Here is a 25170-nt window from a genome sequence, read left to right as displayed (position 1 = left end):
ACCTGTCTTGCATCTATGTTCATGAAACCTCTTTCCATAAGCTTCAGGTGTTAGTTTAAAACAATTAAGACGACACATTTTTTTAATGTATCATAATTCAAACAATCTACATCAGACAATTTTGACATGGCCTGAACAGCTTTGCCATGGAGTAAGGAACTCAGCAACTGAACCCAGAGCTCACAGTCAATATCATACTGTCTCTACATACCCTCTCAAAAATATGAATAAAACTATCAAACTCATCCCCATCCATGTACTGAGGAAAAGATTACTGACCTTTACAGCTTCTGGGGGTCTGGTTACTCCCTTCCACACTACCGCCATGACCCTCTTAAAGAGTAAGAAGCTCCATTTTATGTCAGTGCCATCTCTCATTTCCCTCGGCTTCTAAACACCTCAGTATCTCTGCTGATTCCAGTTCAAGCTATTTGTCCTTCAGTTCATATTGACGTCGCTTCTCTTCAGCCTCCAGTTCATATCGGCGCTGTTTATCCCTTTCTTCAGCCTCCAGTTCCAGTCTCCTTAACTCCAGACAGATTCTCAGGTCCTCTGAAGAAAATGTGGACTGTCCTGTCTTTGCAGGCTGCACACCCCCACTACCAAACTGGATATCCTCCGAATGGCAGGTCTGAGCTGTGGCTGCAACTGAGACTGAAATCGTTGCTTCCTTAGTCAGGCTTGCATGCACCAGTCCTCTAGCTTCACACTCCTTGGCCAAACGATTCTTTGTCAGCTTGCTATAAAATTTGACTGACATCTTTGCCTGCTATAAAATTTGACTGACATCTTTGCCTGCTGTCCCCGACTAACGAAAAATAAATAAAACTGTTGTGGACTGAAATTCTGTATATTTACTTTGTGGCTATCGAGAGTACACACCTTAATGATAAATATCATAAGCTACTGAAGTCCAATTAAAAATCCCACCACTGCCACCAATGTATGACATCCCCAACTATCCTGAGTCAGTAACTAAGGAACTTCAATCCTCACTACTGACTCCAATGTGAGACCATCACTGAAACAGGAGTAATACTTCAATTTCCCTTAAGAGCACAACAGCAACAGGCTCTATAACCTGGGACGGGACTGTATACTTCTGTCCAACCATAATGTAACTCCTTATTACACAATCCAGAGCAATGTGTTCCAGTTTAAGACCTGTGATACACTCACACTTAAATAAATTGAATCTCACACATCCAAACACAGGCTGACAGATTTTCAGCTGTTTTCCTTCCCCCAAATGATATGGTAAAATGCTGCCACCAATCAGAGTATCTACACGCCCTTTCAAAATGCTGTCCAATTATTAAAATTAGATATCACAACAAATGGTAGCATATGACTTAAAGCAGCCAGGCTTTTGGAGTGGCCCAGGAATTATCAAAGCAGGTATAAGCACTCTTAAATCAGTAAAAGAATACAGTAATTGACCAGCCACAATGTAAGACAATAAAAATACTAAATACAAATAAAAAATGTTTTATTTAAATTCTTTTATCTGAAATGCCTGTACTTTTAATATAGACTACATAAATCTCACTTTTGTAAATCATTACCTAGGATTAGAAATGTTATGTCTTTTTTTAACAAATTGTATAATATCTGTGTATTTTTCACTGTTCTACTACTTTATTTACTTTTGTATAACTATTGTAAAATTGTCTATATCCTGTGGAGCTTTTCTCCCCAGGCCTCCACTGAAAACGAGCTCTTCCAGGCCCAGTGGACTATCCCAGTCATCAAACTGTAATAAATAAATAAATAACTAAATATTTAATAATAAGCAAAATGATTAAAAATACAAAACCACAATTTCAAAAAACAAACCAAATTCAATCACCAGCAAAATTAAAATTAATACTCAAGGACAGAAATCCAACATTTAGAAAAACTCTAATTAGCTATAATTTCCTAACTGAAGAAAACTGTTCCTGACCTAAATTAAATATTAGAACAGAGCAAAGGCAGGCTTACATTTCTGGGTGAGTCCTTTGAGTATCAACTGCTCAGTAAAACTGTGAACACAACTACTGTGAACTGAACTGAACTGAACACAACTGACAAAACTGTCTTCTGCAGACTAGGTTAACTGTCACAACTGCTCCAGTTCTTATTTTAATTTCACTGTTTGAACATCAACAAACAGCAGCTGATTTGAAAGTTCTGTCCTGTCATCAGTCTCTGAAAGTAAACACAGAGCAACTGGAAGCATTCCAATGATATCATCTGCAGCTCAGCTGACTCTGACACAGCTTGCATTTAGAATCTCCTTCACAAACATGCACAGTTAAACTTATTTACAATATCATAGCTAGTCATGCTGGCATATAATACACAAGTTAATCTGAAATTATGTACAAAACTCCAGACAGACATGCTAGCACAAACTGCAGTGTCTAATTTCTTCACATGAGGTACTTACAAATATGGAATAAAATGATTCTGGTGTGGCAGCTAAAGATATGTAAAAAGAGACTAAACAAAATATAATACAAAAATGAGAAAACTGGATCTTTGTTATATCGATACAGACAGTAAGATACAAGTAGTTACAATGTTTTTAGTTCCAGTAGTCTTATACAAAGGTCAGGCATATTTTTGTCAACCAGAGAAGAAGCTGTGGATAGCAATTAATAAAGAGCTGAAGGACTTTATCTGGGAGGGGAAGACATCAAAAGTCGAGTGGGGTAAGCTGATTCTTTCAGTAGAAAAGGGTGGATTGGGATTGCTCAATTTGAAGGGGTAGTTCAGAGCTACACAGTTCAGACTCCTACACATAGCACAAGCAGAAAATTATAATTCACAGTGGAAAGGGATGATGATGAAATGGGGGCAAGCTCAAGAAACAAGCAGAGACTGAGATTTTGGATGCCAGCCTTTAAGGAGAATAACAATAATCATACAAAATATATTTATAAAGTAGCAGAAAGTATCCTAAGAACTAAGCCAACATGTGAATGGTGACAGGAGCTTCTGCTGATAAGGATGGCTGTAATTAGGGATATAGACAACAGGCAAGAAGGGGCTGGGATTTACTGGAGTAAACTGGCAAAGGAACCAATATACTTGGAGCAAATAACTAGACAGTGAAAGATGATAGAATGAGAAGACGCCAAGTATTTATTTGGAATGCAGGTTATAGATTGCCTTCCCTATCAAGGATTGATATGAGTATAGGCAAAGAGAATGATATAAGGGGCTCCTAAATGAAAGACCAGCACTGGTAGAGTTTTTAGTAGACTCTAAAACAGAAGCTACCATTAAAAAAGGAATAATTAGTAGAGCATATAAAATACTGCATGATAACTATAAGAATCAATTGGAGGTTAGAAAGCATTGGGAAGAGAGAGTGGATAAGCAATTCACAAAGAAACAATGGGGGATATATGTATTTCTGCCAAATATGCAACAAAATCTGGAAGATTTAGGATTTTTTGTTTACAAATGTTTACACAGATATTTTTATACCCCAAGTACACTCCAGAAAATTTTCCTCATGTAGACAGCAAATGTTGGAGGTGTGACAGGGAAGAAAGAGGTAACTGGGGACATATTTTCTGGGAGTATGGTGAATTGGCAGACTTTAAGGATTCCCTTCAGGATGCACCACCAGAGATGCTGGGTGGACAGATTGGTGTGATGAGGGAGATGATTTTTCTGAACTATAATACAGAATAGGAAATGCCTAGATATGGAAAGGCCTTGCTGTGTCTAATTACGATGGCTGCCAAAAAAAAGCAATTACTAGAAAATGGAAATCAAAATCTAAACCAGCTATACTAGAAGTAGTGAATATAGTAACAGAGATAAAACAACTGGAGAATTGGGATCTTTAGAAAAGGGTAGGAACAAATTACATAGGAAAAATGGGAACTGTGGGAACAATACATACAGGGGAGGAATGAGGTGTAAAAGAAGGCCGAATTTAAATGAGCTATGTAATTTCTGACTGAAAATGACTGAGTAAATTATAAGTGATGTATAATATTTGCAACTGGAAGTGTGTCAGTATGGTTTATAATATAAAATGCTTGCAACTAAGATTGTGTTGGTGTGGTTTGTTTTCATTTATATAAATGTATGATTGTCTATGTTGTAAGTGATGGTATAATAAAAATGTTTCTTGTTTAAAAAAGAATAGGAATTAAATATTTTATGTAACGTTGCTTAGGTTATATGATATATAGCAATATATGTAAAGTATAATGTTTGTAAACGTGAACTTAATGCAGTTTGATTACTTTTATATAAATGTAAATTTGTCTAGGTCACAAATGATAATTCAATAAAGTTTTTAAAAAAAGAACAAAAGTTTGTTTTACTTATAGTTAACTTTTTCCTTCCTCCTCCCCTTTCCTAAGTGCTCCTCCAAACATTAATGATGAATTAGGGCATATGCTTTAGAGTCCTCTACAAGTTTAACAAAGTCAAAAAAGTCCAATATTCCAGGTTTTCTTGATCTGTCATGTTTGACAAAAATAATTAATGCTTTATAATCCCACATTTATTTCTCAATTTCCAAGTTGCTGGTTTTATTCCCGGTTATCTCCATCTCCGAAATCCAGTGTACTCTTGGTTTTTCTAGGCAACTTTTGTGCTTCTCTGCCTCTGACATATTTTCCATTGAAGCACCGGAAAGGTTTCACTGGCACACTCTCTGTGATCTTTACTACCAGAAGAACAAGAAGCATAATCTTTCTTTTTCACAGCTTTTTGTCAAACTTTTGTATTTCCTCCTTAGCATGCTCTGCATAAAAAAATGATTTTGTCCCTGGAGGAAAGAATATTCTGAAGATAGCTGGATACAGCAGTTTGAATTTCTTGCCTGCTTCTTGACATTCCCTGATTAGAGGAATACATTTAATCCTCTTCTGTCTTATGTACAGTGAGCAATCATCTTCCAAAAACACTGTCTCCCACTTTTAGTACTTTGTCCTTCTGCCACAGTTTTGTCAGAATCAACTGTTTCTGTTGGTAGGATTGTATCTTTACTACTAAAGGTCTAGGTTGTTTTCTCATGGCAGGTTTGGGGCATACACACGATGTGTCCTTTTAATTAACAACTCCTGCTGTGGAATACCAGCCCAATTGCTTATTTGTGCTTTCATAAAATTAATATAGTCTGTTCCTTCCAGCTTCTCTGGTACAGCAGGAAATCTCAGGTTTTCCCTTTGTGGAGTCCTCTAATTCTATTAGCTTTTGAAACATCTCTTCTGGAGCAGTCTCATATTCACTCAGCCCTTTCTTCACTTCAACCACAGATTTTTACAATTTTACCTTACCTGAATATCTGTTTAAAGTTTCTTCCATTTTATCCAGCCTTTTATTATTTGAGTTGATATACTCCATCAGTGTTTCATTGATTTTAATCAGCTCTAGGTTACTGGAAGTCATTTCTTGCACCAAAACTGCAGTTTGTACTACATTTTGCTGAACAGCTGAAGAATTATTCCCAGTCAGTGTTGTTCCTCACCTTTTGTGGTTTTCTTTCAGTTTCCCTGAATTTCTTTTTTGCTGGCATCTAGGCAGTACACTTACTAGCCAGTTACTGAAATTAATCCCAAAAATGAGTTCAGTGGCTCTCTCTACTGAGTTTCTGTTTTCACATTGGGAGTGCTGAAATTGAGCTGTTACTCAATGTGCAGTCAAGATGGAAGTCTTAACCTTCCATTCTTTAGCTAATTTCTCAAAGCCAAAGAAGTGTCCGTGTTAGTGGGACAGAGGGATAAAGCCCAAACTATAGCCCAGGTGACCTGATTTTGACTAGTGCCTCAGGAAAGATGGGTATACCCATGCTGGAGGAGAGGGATGGTGTGTCCTGCTTAGGAGATTAGTGACTCATGACTCCTGGATTCCCAAACCAGTGATCCAACTCCTGAGCTAAAAGGCCAAGCAGAAATGCTTGGTTTGCATTTCTGCTGCAATGTCGTGGGCTTGGTTGAGAGTGAAGCCTCATCATGAAGCTAGGTAGTCTGCTATGAGAAAAATGGGTGTGGCCACCAAAGTCAGTGAAGGTAGGGTTTATCAGCACATGTTAAGGAGCATGCATGAATGCATGGGAGAAAGGGGCATAGGAAGCCCTTGTTGTGACAAGGGTGCTCATATCACCAGCACAGATGGAACTAGGTCAAAAACAAAAAGATGATTATTTATTTTTTAGTTTGCCACATCATTGTCATTTTGAGCTTCAGATAACTAATGGCATAATTTTATTGGTTATTAGAGACACTAACATTTTATGGATTGAGCAAATTTTCTGGTTTCTTGATTGGGTATCCTGAATGGCTCAATCTTTCTGACTGGTATACCTTAGGAGGATGCCTTTGTCTTATTCAATGTCACAGCGGGTTATGGACAAACATTTCTGTACTTTCATTCGTCAAGAAAGAACTAAAATATTCCCGATTGGAACTGATCTTTTGTAACTTGATTGGTTGTTCCAGTCATCTTTACTGTCAAAGTGGGGTATGGACAAATATCTGCATATTTTAATTGGTCAAAAAAGAAAAAGAAGTTACGTACTTACATACCGTTCCATCTGTGTTGTCAATTTTTCATTTATCTTCACATATGGATTCAGATCCAATCCATCAGATCTGACTCAGCCATTACTAAGTTTGTGGCAACCAAAAAGCTCTTGGACACCTTCCCTTACCCACAATGCACCTCACCCTGTTACCTCAGATCTTGTTTGTTAAGATTATTTCCAGATGGAAAAAAATGAGAAAATTTTTATATGAAAAAAATATAAGGATACCATTTCTGGATATGGAGAAGACAACAAGATCCATAAATTATGCTTCCCATTCTATCAGAAACAAAAGGTTGGAAGCTTGGAGGGAGCAGTTGTGAGGAGAAATGAAAAATCAACAATACAGATGGAATGTTATGGTAAGTACATAACTTCTTTTATCTGATACTGTCAATTTTTCATTTCATCCTCACATATGGGACAGAGTCCCCAGCTACCCTTATCCTGGGAGGAATCATGGAAGAATGTTCCTCAGAACCATTGAACCAAAGGAGGCTCTTATCCTGTCCAACTTGAAATGAGTAATAAAGGTATGATGATTTGCCCAAGTGGCTGTTGTACAAATTTCATCCATGGATGCATTAGCCTCAAAAGCTGTTGCAGTGGCCATGACCCTGGTTGAGTGAGCTTGAACAGGTCTGGGAAGATGTATACCTTGTTTAGTGTAGACAAAAGCAATGCAATTAGACAGCCATTTTGCTAGAGTAACCTTGGACACTGGTAGGCCCTTCCTAAGGCCTTAAAAGGAAATAAACAATTAATTTGCCTTCCTAAATTCTTGTGTCCTGTACAGATAAAAATGCAATTGCCTACGGACATCCAACAAAGCAGTACATATTCACCTTTATTAGTTAATTTAGGGAAGAAAATGGGCAAGTTAATGGTCTGATTGATATTAATCTCAGAAACAACTTTAGATAAAAAGGAAGGGTTGGTGTGCAAAGAAACCCTGTCTTTATGGAAAATCAGGTAAGGAGGTTGAGAAGATAAGGCCTGAGTTTCTGATACTCTTCTTGCTGATGTAATGGCTACTAGGAAGATGGTCTTCCAAGACAAAAATTTTATATCACATCACTGCGGGTTCAAAGGGGGGTTGGATGATAAGACGCAGCACCAAGTTTAGGTACCCTGAAAGAGTGGTATCCTTCTGGGGTGGCCTTAGTAACAAAGTCCCTTTCAAGAAGAACTTGCAAAGCTTGTTAGAAATCAGTGAAAAGTTATCCTTCCCAATGTGAAAACCAGAGAGAGCTGCTAACTGCACTTTAATTGTAGAGACAGCTGCACCATTGTCAAAGAGGTGAGCCAAAAATTCTAGGATGGAGTAAACAGATGCTATGAAGGGATCTAAATCAATCATGTTGCTGAGCCCAGATTACACTATTCCGTTTACTCCTATACAGCTTTTGAGTGGATGGCTTATGGAATGATATCTAAATATGATGAACTGGGGAGGAAAGCATAGGTTGTCTGGCTATAAATGGAATTGGAGGAACCAAGCTGTCAGTTGAGCTTGGACAGACTGGGATGAATCATTCCTTTTGGGTGTGACAAAGTCTGGAGTGGGTTCCAGAATCTAGAGTGTTTCCACGTAAGTGAGGCCAAAGGAAGGGAAAACAGATTTGTAGAGGCCAATACGGACCAAGAGGATTACTATTCTCTTTAATGTGTTTGCTTTCTGGAGAAATTTAGGAATCAAGGGGGTAGGGGGAAAGGCATACAGGAGACAGTGTGGCCAATCATGTATGTGAGTATCCCTCAGGGATTCCCTGTCGGGGGGATTAGAGAAATGTAGCTGCTGCATTTGTTGTTCAGAAGGGATGCAAAGAGGCTGCATTAGGGTTGGCCTAATCTGCGGAAATTTTTTTCCGCTACTTTTTGGTTGAGGGGCCACTCGTGAGGCATGACAATGGGTCTTGCTCAACTTGTTCACAATCACGCTGGACTTTCCTGGAATGTGCATTGATACAAGTAAGTGGTTGGATGAGATTGACCATTGCCACACTGAGTGTTTCTGGACACACTGGGTATGATCTGGTTCTGCCTTGCTTGTTTATGTAGCAGACCACAGACATGTCTGCCTGATTAAATATCCACTGTTCCCAGAGAAGATTAGCCTGAAAGGCCAGCAACACTACGAGCACTGCCCTCATCTTTAGGATGTTTATGTGTAACTTGGTCTCATTGGGAAACCAGGTGCCTTAAACCACTGCCTTCCCCAGATAATGCCTCACCCATCCTATCTGGGAAGCATACATGATCTTAGGTTGAGGGGGAACAAAGGGTTGGCTTTGTGTTACCTGATCGGAATGAATCCACCCTGACAGAGCTGTTCTGCAGGTGTCTGTAATGAGTATATGATAAGGCATCGGTTGCTGGATAATCAACTACTGTGCAGCCAAAAGTCATTGTAGTATTTGCATGTGGAACCTTGCCAGCAGTACCAAGACTATGGCTGAAGCTATTGATCCTAGAGCCTGTAAGACATAATGGGTGACTATCTTCTTGTTCTGGAGTAGTTTGTGTGTTTGGCACCTGATCGTTAGTTCTCTGGAGTGCGAGAGTCTTGCAATCATCTGAGTTGTGTCCAAAATTGCTCCTATAAACTCCAGTATTTCAGCAGGGTCCAAGTGTGACTTTTCATAATTTATGGTTATACCTAGCTCTGTAGGGATTTGGATAAGTCTCTTTTGCTGAAATAAGTAGAGCATTTGGTGAGCACCCTGGGGGCTGTAGTGAGACCAAAGAACAGCGCTCTGAACTGGTAATGACTGGTTCCCAGCCAGAAGCATAAGGGCCTTCTGGACCATCTGCCCATTTTCATGTGATAGTAAGCATCCTGAAGATCTGTGCAGCACATCTAGTCATCCTGTTCCAAAAAAACGTTAGCATGGACTGTACCGTGACCAGTTGGAACTTCTGGCATCAACCTGACTTGTTTAGTCTGCTGAGATCCAGAATTGGTCTCCAGTCCCCTGTTTTCTTTGTGACTAAAAAGAAAGAATAATTGTGTAAAATCTTGCCATAACCATAGATGTCTTTCTTTCCTATATGCTGCAGTATTCATAACATGAGGGAGTCTGCCACCGGGCAACTTGTACGTCCGGGCAGTATACCAATGTCTATCACTACTGTGAGGTACGTGTGATGCCTCACATCAGCAACATATGTCAGCCATAAAGAGATACCGGGTATAAAGCGGACGTCAGCACGTACCAACCTCAGAACTGAATGCCGCAAAAAGCACTAGCATGATCTTATGTGAGGAAAACATGACACCAGAAACCAGACAAGCATCAGGAGGAAGGGGGGGGGGGTAATACTGCAGCATATAGAAGAGAAAGACATCTATGGTTATGGTAAGATTTTACACAACTATTTTGTGTCCTTCTATTCATATGCTGAAGTATTCATAACATGAGGGAAAGTGCCAAAGCTCATACAGAGGAAGAATTGGGTGGAAGAGCAGAAGGCTTCTCCACAAAGCCATGCAAAATAACTCTGGCAAAACCAGCCCTGGACCTGGAAATGATATCTAATTTACAGTGTTTAGTGAAGGTATGAACAGAAGACCAGGTAGCTGGCTCCAGGATATAGGAAGCGTCCAACCCTTTAAAGAAAGCTCCAGAGGAAGACGCTGCCCTAATGGAATGAGCCCTAACAGGAGAAGATAGATGCTTTCCATTGACTATATAACAGAAAGAAATAGCTTTTGAAATCCAAGAGGAGATAGTCTGCTTGGAAACAGGTTGACCCAGGGCCCTTGGGTGACAGGAAACAATTAGGCGTTCAGACTTGCGGATTGGTTTAGTTTTGTCCAAATAGCATCTGAGTTGCCTATGCACGTCTAAAGTGTGCAGACTCCTTTCACTGGAGGATTGAGGAGAAGAGAAAAGGGTTGACTGAGTGATAACTCATTAACTACCCTAGGCATAAAAGAGGGATTAGTGCGTAGGAGACCCTGTCCCTATGGAAGACTGTGAATGAGGAGGAAGACATCAGAACTTGTAACTCAGATACTCTTCTGGTAGAATTAAAGGCCACAAGAACAGTTTTCCAAGTACAATGCTGCAGAGAAGAGGAACTTGCTGGAACAAATGGGGGGCCAGTCTATGTTTCTCCAAGACAAAACTGAGATCCCAATGAGAAGAAGCTGGTATCCTTAATGGGCTGATGTGAAGGGCATCTTTTAAGAAGACTTTAACTTCCAACCTGGAAGCTAAAGGTGGAGACATAGACAGACATGCAGAGATGGCAGGAAGATGGGCTTTAACTGAGGAATAAGACAGCCCACTCATTTACTCACACAGACAGGACAGGACCACTGGGACATCCACTAACAGTGGTTGTAAATCTTTTTTGAGACACCAAATTGAAAACCTCTTCCAATTGGAAACACAGGATTTCCTAGTTGTGGGTTTTCTGGCCTCCTGCAGAACTTAGAGCACATCCTCAGAAAAAAAAGGTGTCTGAAGGGAATCAAAACCCTATCACCCACAGAATCAGATTTACATTTGAGATCTGTGGATGTACTAGAGTTCCCTTGTCCTGTGTGAGTAGGTCCATTCTGTGGGGTAACTTGTGGTGAATGCCCTTGGCTAAATGCAGAAGAAGAGGGAGCCAATGCTGTCTTGGCCAAAAGGGGGTCACCAGCAAGATGTTTGGTTGCTCCTGCTGGATTTTCAGCAGGACCTTTTGGAGAAGTGGAAAGGGGAGGAATGCATAGAATAACATCCCCTTCCAAGGGAAAGATAGAGTGCCCACCTTCCATGCCAAGGGATGTGGGGCCCTGGCACAAAACTTGGGAAGTTGCCTGTTCAAGATGGAGGGAAAGAGATCTACCTGAGGTATACCCCATCAATGGACCATGTCCAGAAACACATCCCTGTGTAAAATTTATTTGTGGGGCAGAGTCATGGACCTGCTGAGCATGTCTGCTACAATATTCTGAGTCGAAGGACTGTAGACAGCCTGAAGGGAGAGTTGACTCTGCAAGGCAAACTCCCAGGCCTGTAAAGCCAGTCTGCACAGGAGGTGAGACTTTGTCCCTCCTTGTTTGTTGACATGCCAGAGGAATGTGGTATTGTCTGTGAAGCACCTTAGGACCCCTGGAGAAAGTATAGGCTTGAAGATTTGGAGGGCAAAAATCAAGGCCCTTATCTCCTTTACATTGATATGGTCCCTTGTTTGGCCTGGTGACCAGACATCTCTGATCCGCCAGGATTCCAGTGCTGCTCCTTATCCTAAGTCTGAAGCATCCATCTACAGCTCCTGAGTGGGGAGAGGTATTTGGAAAGGGTTTACCACCATAAGGTCGACTGGTGGATGGTTGAGCAAGTATGTCCAAAAAGGAGTGTGGCAACATTCCAAAATTGCGATTGCAAATGTTGCGAATCGCAAAATACCGTCCCATTTTTGACCCATGTTAGCACTCGTTTTTGTGTGCAGAGTGGTCAGAAATGTCGATTTTGGTGTTTTTACGACATTCTGACCATTCGGCACTACAGGATTCGCTGAGAAAAATTGCTTCTATGCAGAGTCGAGCAATGTGTGCTCGACCTTATGATGGTAAACCGTTGCAAGGGTAGACCTGGGTTCCTTGCAACCTGAAGTATCCATCAGTTTAACTCCCTTTTCAAGCAAGGCAGTAGTGGGATAAACTCCAGAGGATGACACTGTTGCATCCAAACTGTCCTCAAGAATCACTGGAATTTTCTCATGTGTAACTTGGCTAAAGGGAGCATGGGGATCATGGCTAGAGAGAGCATGGGGATCGTGGCTAAAGGAAGCATGGAGACTGTGGAGGCCATGAAACTCAAGGGGAGTAGAAACTCCCTGGCAGTCAGAGATTTGAGAAGCAAGAGGTCCTGGAAGTAGAAAGTTAGGGACAGGACCTTTTCCTCAGGTAAGGAGGCTAGCATCCTGTTTTTAGAACAGAAGTAACATTTATTCTCTTTTATGGATTGTGGACATAGAGGAGTATGTATCTAAAACATTTTAGCTAGATAATTAATTTACTGTGTATTTAATTTTTTACATAATTAAATAAGAATTGGGTATTTGAGTCATCTGGTGTACTTTGTTAAAAAGTTTTGAAAAAGCGCTTGTGGTTTGTGGACAAAAGTGGTCAACTGTATACAGTTAAAGTCAGAGATTCTTTCTTACTGCTGGTGCCAGTTTCATCTCTTTTAACAGTTTTAAGGTGATACTTTAGACACCAGGGAATGCATTAAGAGTCACGATGGCACCAACGTTACAAAGGGGATTGGGGGGATACACTAGGCACAAGGGAATGCTTTAAGTGCCATGACAGTACCAACTTTATAATGGGATTGGGGGTAGGGGGATACACTAGAGACCAGGGAATGCTTTAAGTGCTGTGGTGGCACCAACAGTACAATAGGGATCAGGCAATAGAGTGCTACACTATACACCACTGATAACTCCACAAAGTGCCCTAAGACACAGACCAGAATAAGGGACAATGGGGGGTCACTGGGACACACTCAAGTGCCATAATGGCAATAACAGTAGTATGGGGATGGGGGAGTTCACCAGACACCAAGGATTAGTGCATTAATGGCACATACATCATAAGGGTAATGCAGGTCAGGGGAACACTAGGCCACCAGGAATGACTCTTTTAAAGTGCCATAACAGCACTGACATCGTAACACAGATTTGGGTGGGGGATACACTAAACACCAGGGCCTAATACATAATGTGATGTGCTGTAATGGTACTAAAGTATTATTGGGGTGGGAGGACCACAGGTGGGTAGGGACAAGTCAAGGATGGTGGTACGTGTGTCTCAGAGTGACTAGGGAGAGGATTCCACTGACCACATGAGCAGCAGTTTACTACTGTGACACTCTGATCAGTCATGATGTGCACATTGCAGAAGTAACTGCAATTCAGAAAACATGCAAAGTAGCTAATAATGATATCTTACCTCATCATAGTTAGCATGTTTTTGAATTGCAAATGGGCATGTTGAGCTGGAAGGGCCTTTCTAGCATGAGCCATTCAGCTTGTAGGAACTTTAATGAGCTCCATGAGTGGCTCCTGTGTTAGCAAACAGAACACCTGCAATTAGTTCATAACATTACTATTTACAGTGTCTTCTGCTGGGAAAAGAAGGGACTACATCACAGAGGAGTTCCCGAGCAGTTAGTTTACAAATACCACTACTTACAGTACCTCCTGCTGGGACACTCAGGGACTGGATCAGTGAAGAGCTCCTCCACATTCACTTCAACACCATTACTCACAAATGCTCTTACTGGGACAAGAAGAGACTACGTTCTCCTCACAATCTGTTTTTTAGTACCACTTCTTACAGTACCTCCTGCTGGGACACTGAGGGACTGCATCAGAGATGACCTCCCTCACAATCAGTTCACCAACACTTCTAGCCATAGACCTTCCTGGTATGACAGGAAGCTACCAAGTTCTTCCCACAGGCAGGTTACTGGTACCATTACTTACAATGTCTCTTCTTTAGGTGGTCATACCTTTGTAGCCCTGCATTTTCCAAAGGGTACAAGCTATCTAGAACAAAGAGAAATAAGAAGAGATTATGGGAATGGGGCAAGCCTAACGGAAACTGTGGCTGAAAAGAAGGAAAACCACATGTGGTAGAACACAAACTCAAAAGCCATCAAGAAAAGCTGCAAGTTAAAACAAGACAAAAACCTCACACTTCAACTCTGTAAAACTGAAAAACGAGAGTACAGGAGGAAAGTTACAATTTGTGGTAAAACAAAACACAAACATGTGGTATTATTTTATCAACTTTAATAATGAATTCTTGACACACTGTTGCTTGTTTCTCCAAAGGAACTTCTAAGTTAAAGCTGTAATGTTGCAGGCATAAACATCTAAAAGGGTATTCCAAACTTTCTGCCTGCATCTTGCCTTGTAAGTCAGATGGAGATGCTTTTGGTGTTATGAGTGTCCGAATGTTTGACAGGCTACATTTTATAGTCACTACACTGTAGTGGGGTTTGTCAGTGGAAAATATTGGTAGTCCTCAATTTTCTTGCATTGAATTCCACTGCTGAACATAAAACCATCATTCTGATCAATAAAATAAGGCACATGTTTAGAGGTAGATTCTTTCAGGTGGATAAAAACTCTTCACTGAAGGATGGTTTCTTTGCACTGTCAGCCACTGTATATATTACTTTGTGTACAACATTCCCAGTCGGTCATTTCAATGCTGCTGAACCAGAGACCAATTTCTCTGTCTGCCACTTCGACTGAATCACTGGCATGGATAACGTTCCTGTACAAGAGAAGAACAGAAAGCTATAAAACATTCCATGCAAAATGATGTATGTGAATTTAACAGCCTTGAGGCTTCCACTGTCAATTGCATGTTAATCTTTAGATTATATGTTTATCTACCTGGTGGGAGTGGTGATTACAAGAACCCTTTCCACCCACAGCCCATACAAAAAGCAGTGCACAGTAACAATAATTTGAATTAGAATGAACAATTTAGAGTCTGACAATTTATAGTGGAATTGCATGTGAATTAGCATGCATACAGCAAGACTAGTTACATTATTTGCACAGCACAGTAGATTCCTACAGCAGAGACTTTATTTACATTCTATTACATAAAATAATTAATGCTAAGATTACTGCTAAAGGTGTAAACCTGTTAGCAAGAGAACTATAGGTTCACAGGTGTGTACTAGGCTAATGGCCCTGGAGGCTTTACAAGCCTAGCCCATAGGATTACCCTGGCATTGTGCCAACCAACCTTAGTTCCCAGTGCCTCTGTCAAGTAGAGCCACTGGAATGATCCCTGGGGTGAATTTTCTATTTCCCATCCACTCATCAAGATTTCTCTTGAAGAGGGCCAGTGAGGTGCTCTGTTTGACATGTATGGGAAGTCTATTCCATAGCATGGGTCTCTGGGTTATGAACCTGTCCCTCCAGCGCGTTCTGCTGATTGTGGTAATGAGGTTGGAGCGTGTGGTGTGGAGAGATTGGGATTTCTTTAGATGCAGCATTTCTAACCGAGCTGGGTCAGACATGGCTTTGTAAGTCAAGCAGAGATTGCCTCTAAGTAGGCGATATGAGACAGAGAATGGGTGGAGTATTTTTTTAGCCTGTCCATATAGGACAAGTGCTTAAGGCCTAGAATCCTCTTTGTTAGGTACTTTTGAGGCCTCTCCAGTTGTTGCAAGTGTCTAGTGAGGTACATGCCAAATGGGGCATTGTACTCGATCACTGGCCTAATGAGGGAAGAGTAGAGGGAGACAATGACCTCTTTCTTCCTGGATACAAAACCCTTAGTAATGAGATGTGCCACATAGAAGGACTTTCTGACCACAGTGGCAATGTGGTGGTCGAAAGAAAGGCTGCTGTCAACCTGTGTTCCGAGATCAATTATAACTCCTTCTGCGTTCAGTGGACTACCATCAATGTGGTAATTAATGGGAACCGGGTTTTTCCCAAAGGGGATGACGACACATTTGTTGGCATTGAGCTTAAGGCCATGGTTCTTCACCAGCTGGTTTCAGTGAGGCCTTTCTGTAGGATGTCAACATCATTTGGGGAGTTAATAATAGCGCCCAATTTGCAATCGTCTGCAAACTTTGACATCCAGAGTCCCTTCGTGTTGGCCTGGACTTCAGAGAAGTAGATACCAAAAAGGAGAGAACCCAAGATTGAACCATGTGGGACTCCACTTGTGACTGGTCGGCAGTCTGACTTGGAGTCAGCTACTTTCACACTGTGGGTTACATCTGTGAGCCAGTTTGCAACCCACCTAGTGATATAGGGGTTGATGCCTAACTTACTGAGATTTTCTATGATTCCTGAGTGGGGAATGGTATCAAAGGCCTTGGCCAGATCAAGGTAGGCTGTGTGAACCACCTTGCCTTCATCCACAGCTCTGGTGACTGACCCAAAGAAGTTGACCAAGTTGAGCAGATATGATCTACCCTTCACAAAACCAAACTGAGTGGGATTCCCTATATCCTTGTTTATTAGGTCCATGACTATGCGTTCCATAGCTTTGCATATCAGACTCGTTAGGCTAATGAGGGCGATAGTTCCCAGGGTCTGTAGTCGCTCCTCCTTTGTGGAGAGGGATGACTGCAGCAGTGTGCCTTTCAGTAGGGACAAAGTCTGAGGTGAGGTTGTGATTTAACAGGGCACACAGGTGATGTGCCAGTTCACTCTGTAGTTCATGTAGAACACAGCCAGGGATATTGTCAAGTCCCACAGAAGCTGTATTCTTGGCCTTGGACAGTGCTGTTTTAACCTGTGCAGCAGTAATACTTGGTGCCTGGCAATCTACTGTTAATGTGATAGGTCGTTTGGGAGGGGAGAGAGGGGTAAAGTTGGCACTGAATCTGTCGGCCAGTATATCAGCAATATCTGTTGGCTTGGTATAGGAGGTACCATTGTGCAGTAGCTCAGAGGAAATCTGGGTATTGCCATGGAATTTCTTTACATAACTATAGACAGCCTTGTGGTTGTTTTACTGTCTGCTGCAATTCTGTTTTCATAGCTAGCTTTAGAGGATTTGATGAGGGATCTCAATTTTTTTGTTGCGGCTGCTAAGGGAGCTTTTCCAGTCTTGGGACTTCACCTTATTCGGCATCAGTTTCCTCCTTCTGTTGTAGAGTTTGTTTATGGCAGGGGACCACCAGATTGGCTTCCTATATTTGGAGGAGAGTGTCTTGGTTCTACTGGGTATGGAGAGATCTATGCATTTGTGTACGTGTTCGTACAGTGCACTGGTGTATGATTCGGCAGTCATGCAACTATTCTCCATTTGCATGGGTGCCGTGATGTTAGCCACCTCTGTTTTTAGGAGCCCAAAGTCAGCTTTGGAGATGTTTTTCATGGTGGTTACCTTTGCGTGTGGTGGGGTGGAAGGGATGTGAATTTCCAAGGTGATTAGTTTGTGGTTGGATCTAACCAGGGAGGAGCTGACTATTGGTGTAGAGCAACGGTCGCCCATGTTAGTAATGATCAGGTCAAGGATGTTGCTACCTCTAGTGGGGGTAAGAACAAGCTGGTCCAGGGCATTGCAATTAATGAATTCCTGGAAATGTTGGGCAAGTGTATTGGTACATGAGTAGTTTTCCCAGTTAATAGAGGGGTAGTTGAAGTCTCCCAGTATGAGAGTGTTAGGTTGGACCCTAATATTCTCCAGGGTGCTTAGGAGCATGGATTGGGAGTCTTGGGACATAGTTGGGGACTTATAGCAGGCTACGACCTGAATTGCTGTCTTACCCAAAGTTAGCTACACCTGAAGTATCTCTGATGCGTTATGTTGGCCAACCAATCTGGAGGTGTGTGCATCCTTTATGAATATGGAAACACCACTGCCTTTGGAGCTTTGGTCCAAGTTCTGGGGCCGAAAGATGTGGAATGAGTTATAGCCTGGTAGCGCATGGGGTGCTTTCTGCTGCCTTGAACCAGGTCTCTGCTACAGCACAAATGTCGATGTTCTCCATTTTAAGGAGTGCTTCGAGTGAGTGCATTTTGAAATTTAGACTTCTAGCACTGAGCAGCATGACCCACACATTGCTTTTGTTTGTAGCTGTTACGGTTGTAATTTGGTCTTTTGAACACCACTTAAAAAGGCACTATAGGGGTGGCAAAAGCCTTGGCCAGTATCCAGAAGCCCAGGGATGATAGATGCAGGCCATATCTGAAAAGCATCGAGGTCTGTCAAGCATGTCATTCCAGGGAGACAGATAATGGATCCCCTTAGAATGACACCAGAAACTTAACCAGTTGTTGAAATTGATCATTTTCTGCTTGTGCTGTGGTATCATTCTGGGTGATGGTAGGATGCTGCTCAGGGCTAGGGTCATACCCACCTGTGCTACATAATCCAAGAGCTCTTCCGTGTCTCTTTTCATGTAGTCTAGGGAGGTACATCTCAGGTCATTCACACCCACATGTACAATGACAGAGTCATATTTGTACCTGTTGTTGAAGGGCCTGAGTGCATAGATTATGTGGTGGATACTGGCACCTGATAGGCAGCTGACTGTTACTTTCTCCTTATTCAACCTAGTGAGTGGGACATCAGCGTGCCTCACTATCGAGTTACCTATGACTAGTGTGCTGGGCATGCTGTTTTGCCTTTGGGGCTTTGGTTGAGTGGCACACTGTTTAAGAGAGTTATGTGTCTCATGATTAGTGTTGTGTTGTGGTGGTTGAGTGCGCTTCTGCCTTCGAGGTCTCTGCTGTTTGGATAGATTTTTATTGACAGCCGAGATGAAGGTGGGTGTGTGGTTTGTGTTATTATGTGAAGGCAGTACTGGTGTGTGTTCTGGATGGCTATGTGTTCCATGAGGTGTGGTGCAAGTGTTGACCTTCTCCTCTTGACCAGCTATTCTGGTATTGGCTAGAGAGTGCGTGGCTTCCAATTTGGATATATACGTGCATCTCTCGCAAGTCTGAGTGTTGGGAGGTAAGAGCTGTCTGTGTACATGAGGCAGTTGCTACACTTCCTCAGGATGCCCAAGTTCACTAGGTTAATAGGAGAAAGCACAGGAACTGACCTTTAGATATGTCTGGAGGGGTTGGCATTAATAATAAGTACTGGAGCTGTTTCCTTGTAGAACGTTTACTGCTGGTAGCACTTTCGTGTGCTACAATAATTGCTACAAGAAGTCTGGTAAAGTGCTAGACTAATAAGCTAGTAAAAGTGCAGTAGAGGAAAGAACTAGCAGATCTAAGGGAAAAGTTGAAGAGCAGACTTTGGCACTGCTCAGAAGCTTATAAACAGTCCTGGATACAGCAAATCTGTATCTGGACTAGACTAGTTACAGGAAAGGCAGGAAACAAGCGCAAATGCTGGCTTTTAAACCAGAATATTGAAAGAGATGGAAAGACTGCCCAAACGGCCAATAAACTACAATTTCTCGGCCAGAAACCACTCCTCTTGTGGTAGATAGGCTACCTAGTGTTTACCACTCCTACTGGCAAGCTAGAAGGCTTTCCTCTGACTCAGAAAGACTTGTGGGGCTCAGAAGCTTGCAAACAGTCCTGGATACAGCAAATATGTATCTGGACTAGACTAGTTACAGGAAAGATGAGAAACAAGAGCAAATGCGGGATTTTACAACAGAAAGTTGAAATAAACGGAAAAAAAAAAAACTGCCCAAACGGCCAATGAACTACAATTTCTGGGCCAGAAACCACTCCCTGTGGTAGATAGGCTACCTAGTTCTTACCACTCCCACTGATAAGCTAGAAGGCTTCCCTCCAACACAGAAAGGCTTGGGGGGGGGGCTCGGAAGCTTATAAATAGTCCTTGATACAGCAAATCTGGATCTGGACTAGACTAGTTACAGGAAAGGCAGGAAACAAGCTTAGAATTTTTTTTTGTAAAGTGGAAAGGGAGAAAGGAGAAATGGAAGACAATTCAAGGTTAAGGACTGAAGTGACTTGCCCTTCTCAAATGTTCTCTCTCTGTTTGGTAGAATGAGCTAGTGACACTAGACTGGGACAGAGCTGAGATACAGCTGAACAGATGGGACTGGTAGAAGTGTCTGAAGTCAAAATATGATCTCACTGTACTTGGTTCAGTGAGCAAATGAGACAGACCCAGGAGGAGTGTTCAAACACAAATTTACAGGAGGGGCGGGCAATTCCAAAGCCAACAAGATTAATACCAGAACAAGAACAGGGAGGGATGGCGGGAAACGAACTTCAGAGAGAGAGAGAGAGAGAGAGAGACCACTGTATTCTATAAAACAAATAAATAACTGCAGAGAGACACAGACCACAATATGCAATAAAACAAATTAAATAGAAAAATAAAATGCAGTACAATCTTTAACACTGCAAATTTGTACTTAACTCAGCTAGTAATGCAGTTGATTGTAGGTATACAGCAGAAAGCCAAACAACTCAGATATTGAGCACTAATAAATTCAAAGATATGTGACTAACACTTATAAATAGAGAGAAACCCTCTAGGCTAAGAGTTTAACTTGTCTAATGGTATAAGGGTTACCTTATGTGTTTGAATTGATTAACTTATACTACATGCACTGGTACAATAGCTTAAATTATGATTCCACCTGCAATACTAAATTTATTACATGCATTTTTAAATATTGTTAGGTAACACAGTCCAAATTTTACTGGCTACAGTAAATAAATCTTCTCTTAACTACATGCCTAACGTCAATGGTTTCAAATGAAGATGAATCAATGGATTAAATCTCATGCTATTTTACTTCTAACAAAAGGAATACTGAGTATGCATTTTCACCTGAAAATAAACTTTGGAAGAAAGACATTACTGTGATAATATTCATCACAACAAATCAGATAGGCAGGTTAAGTTCTCATAGAAGGCCAGTATTCTTGGACCTGCTGCACAACTGACAAAAAGACAATGGCATTTGTCAGCCATCGGGTGTTGTATGAAGAGCTGTTAGAAATCATTTTTGCAAGAGGACAGAATGCTCTGCAGATAACCACATGACAGACAAACATACACCAATGAACAGAATTTCACACACCAGCAGCTAGTTGGGATACCTCAGCTACAGTCACACCCAATCTGTGAAACTGCACCCCAGTTAAAACAGGACATGGTACCTCAGAATTCCTCAAAACAAAAAAGTTAAAACTTTCACAATCTCTTCCTAGCTCATTTATCATATGTCCTTCAAACTTTGAGGAAGTTCTGCATACTACTAAAGGTATTCGTAATTCACACATTACATAACAGTGTATTATTGAGTTGCATTTCTAAACACATACTTTTCTTCCACTGCTTACTTAGGGGAAAGACAGATGCCCCTTAACCATTTATTCTACTAGCATCACTCCATATTATTAATAACCAAGTAATCACAATCTATCTAGATCAGCACTCATATATCCTATTGTTCAAGTACAATTATCTAAAGCAAAAGCCATTTACTCACAAACTGGGTATTACACAAAATCAAGCAAAAATGCCTGTACCTATACCATCACACCTTCATAACCATAAACCTTATCCACCCATACCCAGGCCCAACATTGCACACCTTGAGAAAATTCTTTATGGTATCACCTCATCCACAGTCTCATCCTGGCCTTATATATATACTATAGCAACTTATGAAGAACTTATAACAAACTACCTCTCATGGATGCATGGATAACACTACACATTCCAGAATTCTTAGTTGCCAAAGAAACCTGGCTCCACCAGGAAACAAAAGAATGAAGTTGCCCTGCCAGGCTACAACATTATCAGATTAGACACAATCAACAAAAAGTTGGCAAGGTCACTACTGTTTAAAAAACACACCAGATATCTCCATTTTCCCACACACCCTACCAAATTTCTCTAACTCAGAAATTATTCTAACCATGTTAAAACTAAACACTTGCAAGACAGTCACAATCATATATATTCCCAAGTAACAATTCTAAAACACTGGAAGACATTCACTTCTGGGCAGCCTCAAAAATCCTTCATGAACCCATAACACTGTTTGATATAAATATAGAATGACAAACCATACAATCTGAAAATCCAACTAATAATATTAATCTCTACAAGCTCACTTAACTTAGAACACCTACCACATACAAAAAAGCCACATCCAGAAATAAAACCTAGACTGGATCCTAATATTCTCTCATTCTCTCTAAAATATCATCTCATGGAACCTTGTCAGACAGCCTAAGTGATCACTTACTAATTTACACCATAAGGTACCAAAGCAACAACTCCAAAACACATCAATTACAGCCTAGTAAAAAATGTACTACCTTACATGAAGACAGTTTTATTAATACTCTACAACTCCTTAACTGGAAGCCACTAAAGACACTTCTCATAGATGATGCTGTCTCAAGAGTTCAATAAAATCTTCACAGGAATTCTAAACATACCAGCCTACCTTAAAATAAAAAGGGTCAAAGCCAACCATGCTCTATGACTATCCTTAGCAACTAAACAACCCATTAAACAAACAGACAAAACCTGGATGATCATGACAAAATATAAAACAGCTCCTACTTTACTAGCAAACAGAACACTAAAAAACCTAACTAGACAACTTATCGCTAAAGATGAGAAAATGCTTAAATCTATGGCAAGCTATACAGCCAATACTGATCACTCAAACAAAATGATACCATAACCAACCAATTCAATACCCACATTACACAGAGAGTACAGTCATTAACCAATCAGGTAACTAATCAAGCTGATGATGTCTCTTTTCAATCAAATAACCTCTTTCAGCATATTTCCTTGCAACCAGTTCTCATAGATACCATAAAAAAATACATAAAAAAGTAAAGTCTGCCACAACTGCCCCTGACAATCTACCAGGTGAATATCTTAAACTAGCATCTGAAGCTATAGCAAATCATCTCACTTCTGATAAACTGAACCATATCTGAAAAAATACCTCGCTCTGTAAAAAAAATATATTCATCATACTAATTCACAAGGTTGGAATCAATACTGATCTTTCGAACTATAGGCCAACTGCATTTTTATCTTCCCTATCAAAAATATTAGAAAAATGCATTTATATGCAACTGCTGAAGTATCTAATACATGACCAGTTCAACCCAACAAGGTTTCTGTCCTAATCTCAGGACACCTACAGCTTGCTGAATTTTGTTACATTGCCAATACCCATAAAAATGTCAGAAACCTAGTCTCCATCATCCTCATATTCATCAATTTTTTTATACAGTCTCCCACCAGAAACTCTTACATAAACTCTCATCCTTAGGGCTCACCAACTCTTTACTGCAATTCTTCCATGGCTACCTCTCCAACAGAGCAAAAGCAGAGAAATGGAAAATCATAAGGCTCTATTACTAGGCCTCATACTTTTCAACTTATTCATCAATTGCCCTTACACTTCTACAAAAAATTCTACCCTGGTTCAATACATTGATGATTTGACACTAAACTGATCTGTCTAAATTCCAAAATCCAAAACCTTACACAAGAATTCTTATCAACTGAAATGTGGCTAAATAATTAAAAACTCCTTCTAAACCTTAAATACTAAATTATTTTATTTACTACAAAATACATCACTACCAAAACCTCACTATTCACTATCGTTCCGCCAAGAACAGTGACGCCCGTGCACTGGCCCAGTAATCAAGGAGCCTCAATCCTCACCAGTAGCACCAGTGAGGGGTGTCCACATTAGGAAGGATAACAAGTACACAGACAGTAAAGTACAATTTCCCTTAAAAGCACACAGAGATCACAGTCAGTCTGGGGTTGGTTTTGCCCTTTCTCTCCAGATCCCCAATAAGACTCCCCACTGCCACAACTATAGGGTAGAGATCTCAGCCGAGTAGTCAAGCCAAAACCTCCAGTGCTCTCTCTGTCCAACTGGTGCTTCGTGTCCCTGCCCAAGTAGCTGACACACACACACTTTGAGATATGGTTTATATACAAACACACAAACACTCCTGGGGAAGGCTGGCACAGGTTTTCCAGCTATACCCCCCTGCTGCCAGGCTATAAGGTAGTAATCACTACCACCAACTACTCTTATCAGCTACTAAAAAGGCCCTTACCAAAGGGTGTCCAATTATTACTTTGCAATATTATTATCCAATTAGTAAGTGTGATGAACAGCGAGGCTTATTTGGAGTGGCTTTGTACAGTATCATTATATAAATGCAATGTACTCTAGAGCGTAAATTATTTCTACACAAAACAGCCACCGTTGAAATGTTTAACAATATTTAATAATAAATAAAAACACAAGACAAATCTTCTCAATTCAATACAGTACTAGTCAAGAGTTCAGAAATCACAGGAAATGCTTAAAATAATGCTGTAGAATAGTCTGACATAAATATAGAAAACAACTAGACTAAATCTGACTAACTTCCTATCTAAGAGCAATCACAGTTCTAAATAAACTTATATATAGAGCAAAGGCAGAGTACTGGTGAGTGGTCAGTTCTTCAGACAAAATCCAAAATGCAATGATTAGCTCTCTCTGAGAAAGTCTTAAAAATAATCCATCACTGCTGACTCATTTTAGATTACATAATTCTTCTCTGGTTCCCAGGCTAACAGAAACTCAGAGTTTTAGCATTTCTTCAATCTTGCACCTGGCCAGGAAACTACGGCAATAAAAGACATTATATATGTAAAATCTAGCAATTAACTCTGGTCTCAAAACAATAAAAGAAATTCCTCAGTCCAGACATTATGTCTCCGAGCTTTGAGATCAGTTATACAATGCTTGACTTATCAGCTTTCTTCCAGCATTGTACACTGCGGTTACATTTTTGAAGTTCAAAATTTAACACAGTTTTTTTTACATTTAAGAGGACAAGCCTGTGGATTATATTCATATGTACAATGACACAGAATTATTTACAAAATTCTATCTAGCTAGACTGGCAGCCTTCACATATCTTCACAAACATATTGACAAATGAAGAAAACCAAAAAAAAAATACTGGGTGTCATCATAACTGATGATCAGTTGAATTCATCACCATGTATCAAACGCAGTTAAAACCTCATCAGAAATTAGGTACGTTGTAAAGAAACTGCTTCACTGACATACCCAGAATATGTATAGTCTCTACTTTCTTACTGCTATTTCTCCTTATGCTATCCCCAACCTTCTCCA

The 25170-nt window shown here is 40.6% G+C and overlaps 2 protein-coding genes across 3 annotated transcripts in view; both read right to left on the bottom strand.

Annotated features, from left to right (window-relative positions):
• Positions 1–25170, bottom strand: part of DECR2 (2,4-dienoyl-CoA reductase 2) — a 2028638-nt gene that overhangs the window by 774632 nt on the left and 1228836 nt on the right. The window lies entirely within an intron of this gene.
• The window catches only part of LOC122816790 (nucleoside diphosphate kinase A-like), a gene marked incomplete at its 5' end in the record, with an annotated part of 367943 nt that continues 357093 nt past the window's right edge, over positions 14321–25170 (bottom strand). The window contains 1 exon segment of the mRNA XM_044089815.1: positions 14321–14825. Within this exon segment, the coding sequence (XP_043945750.1) occupies positions 14705–14825 (121 nt within the window).

Source organism: Protopterus annectens, chromosome 12.part0, assembly GCF_019279795.1.
Source record: "Protopterus annectens isolate FY-2018-M chromosome 12.part0, PAN1.0, whole genome shotgun sequence".
In the NCBI taxonomy this organism is placed as follows: domain Eukaryota; kingdom Metazoa; phylum Chordata; order Ceratodontiformes; family Protopteridae; genus Protopterus; species Protopterus annectens.
This window is presented reverse-complemented; position numbering and strand designations above follow the sequence as displayed.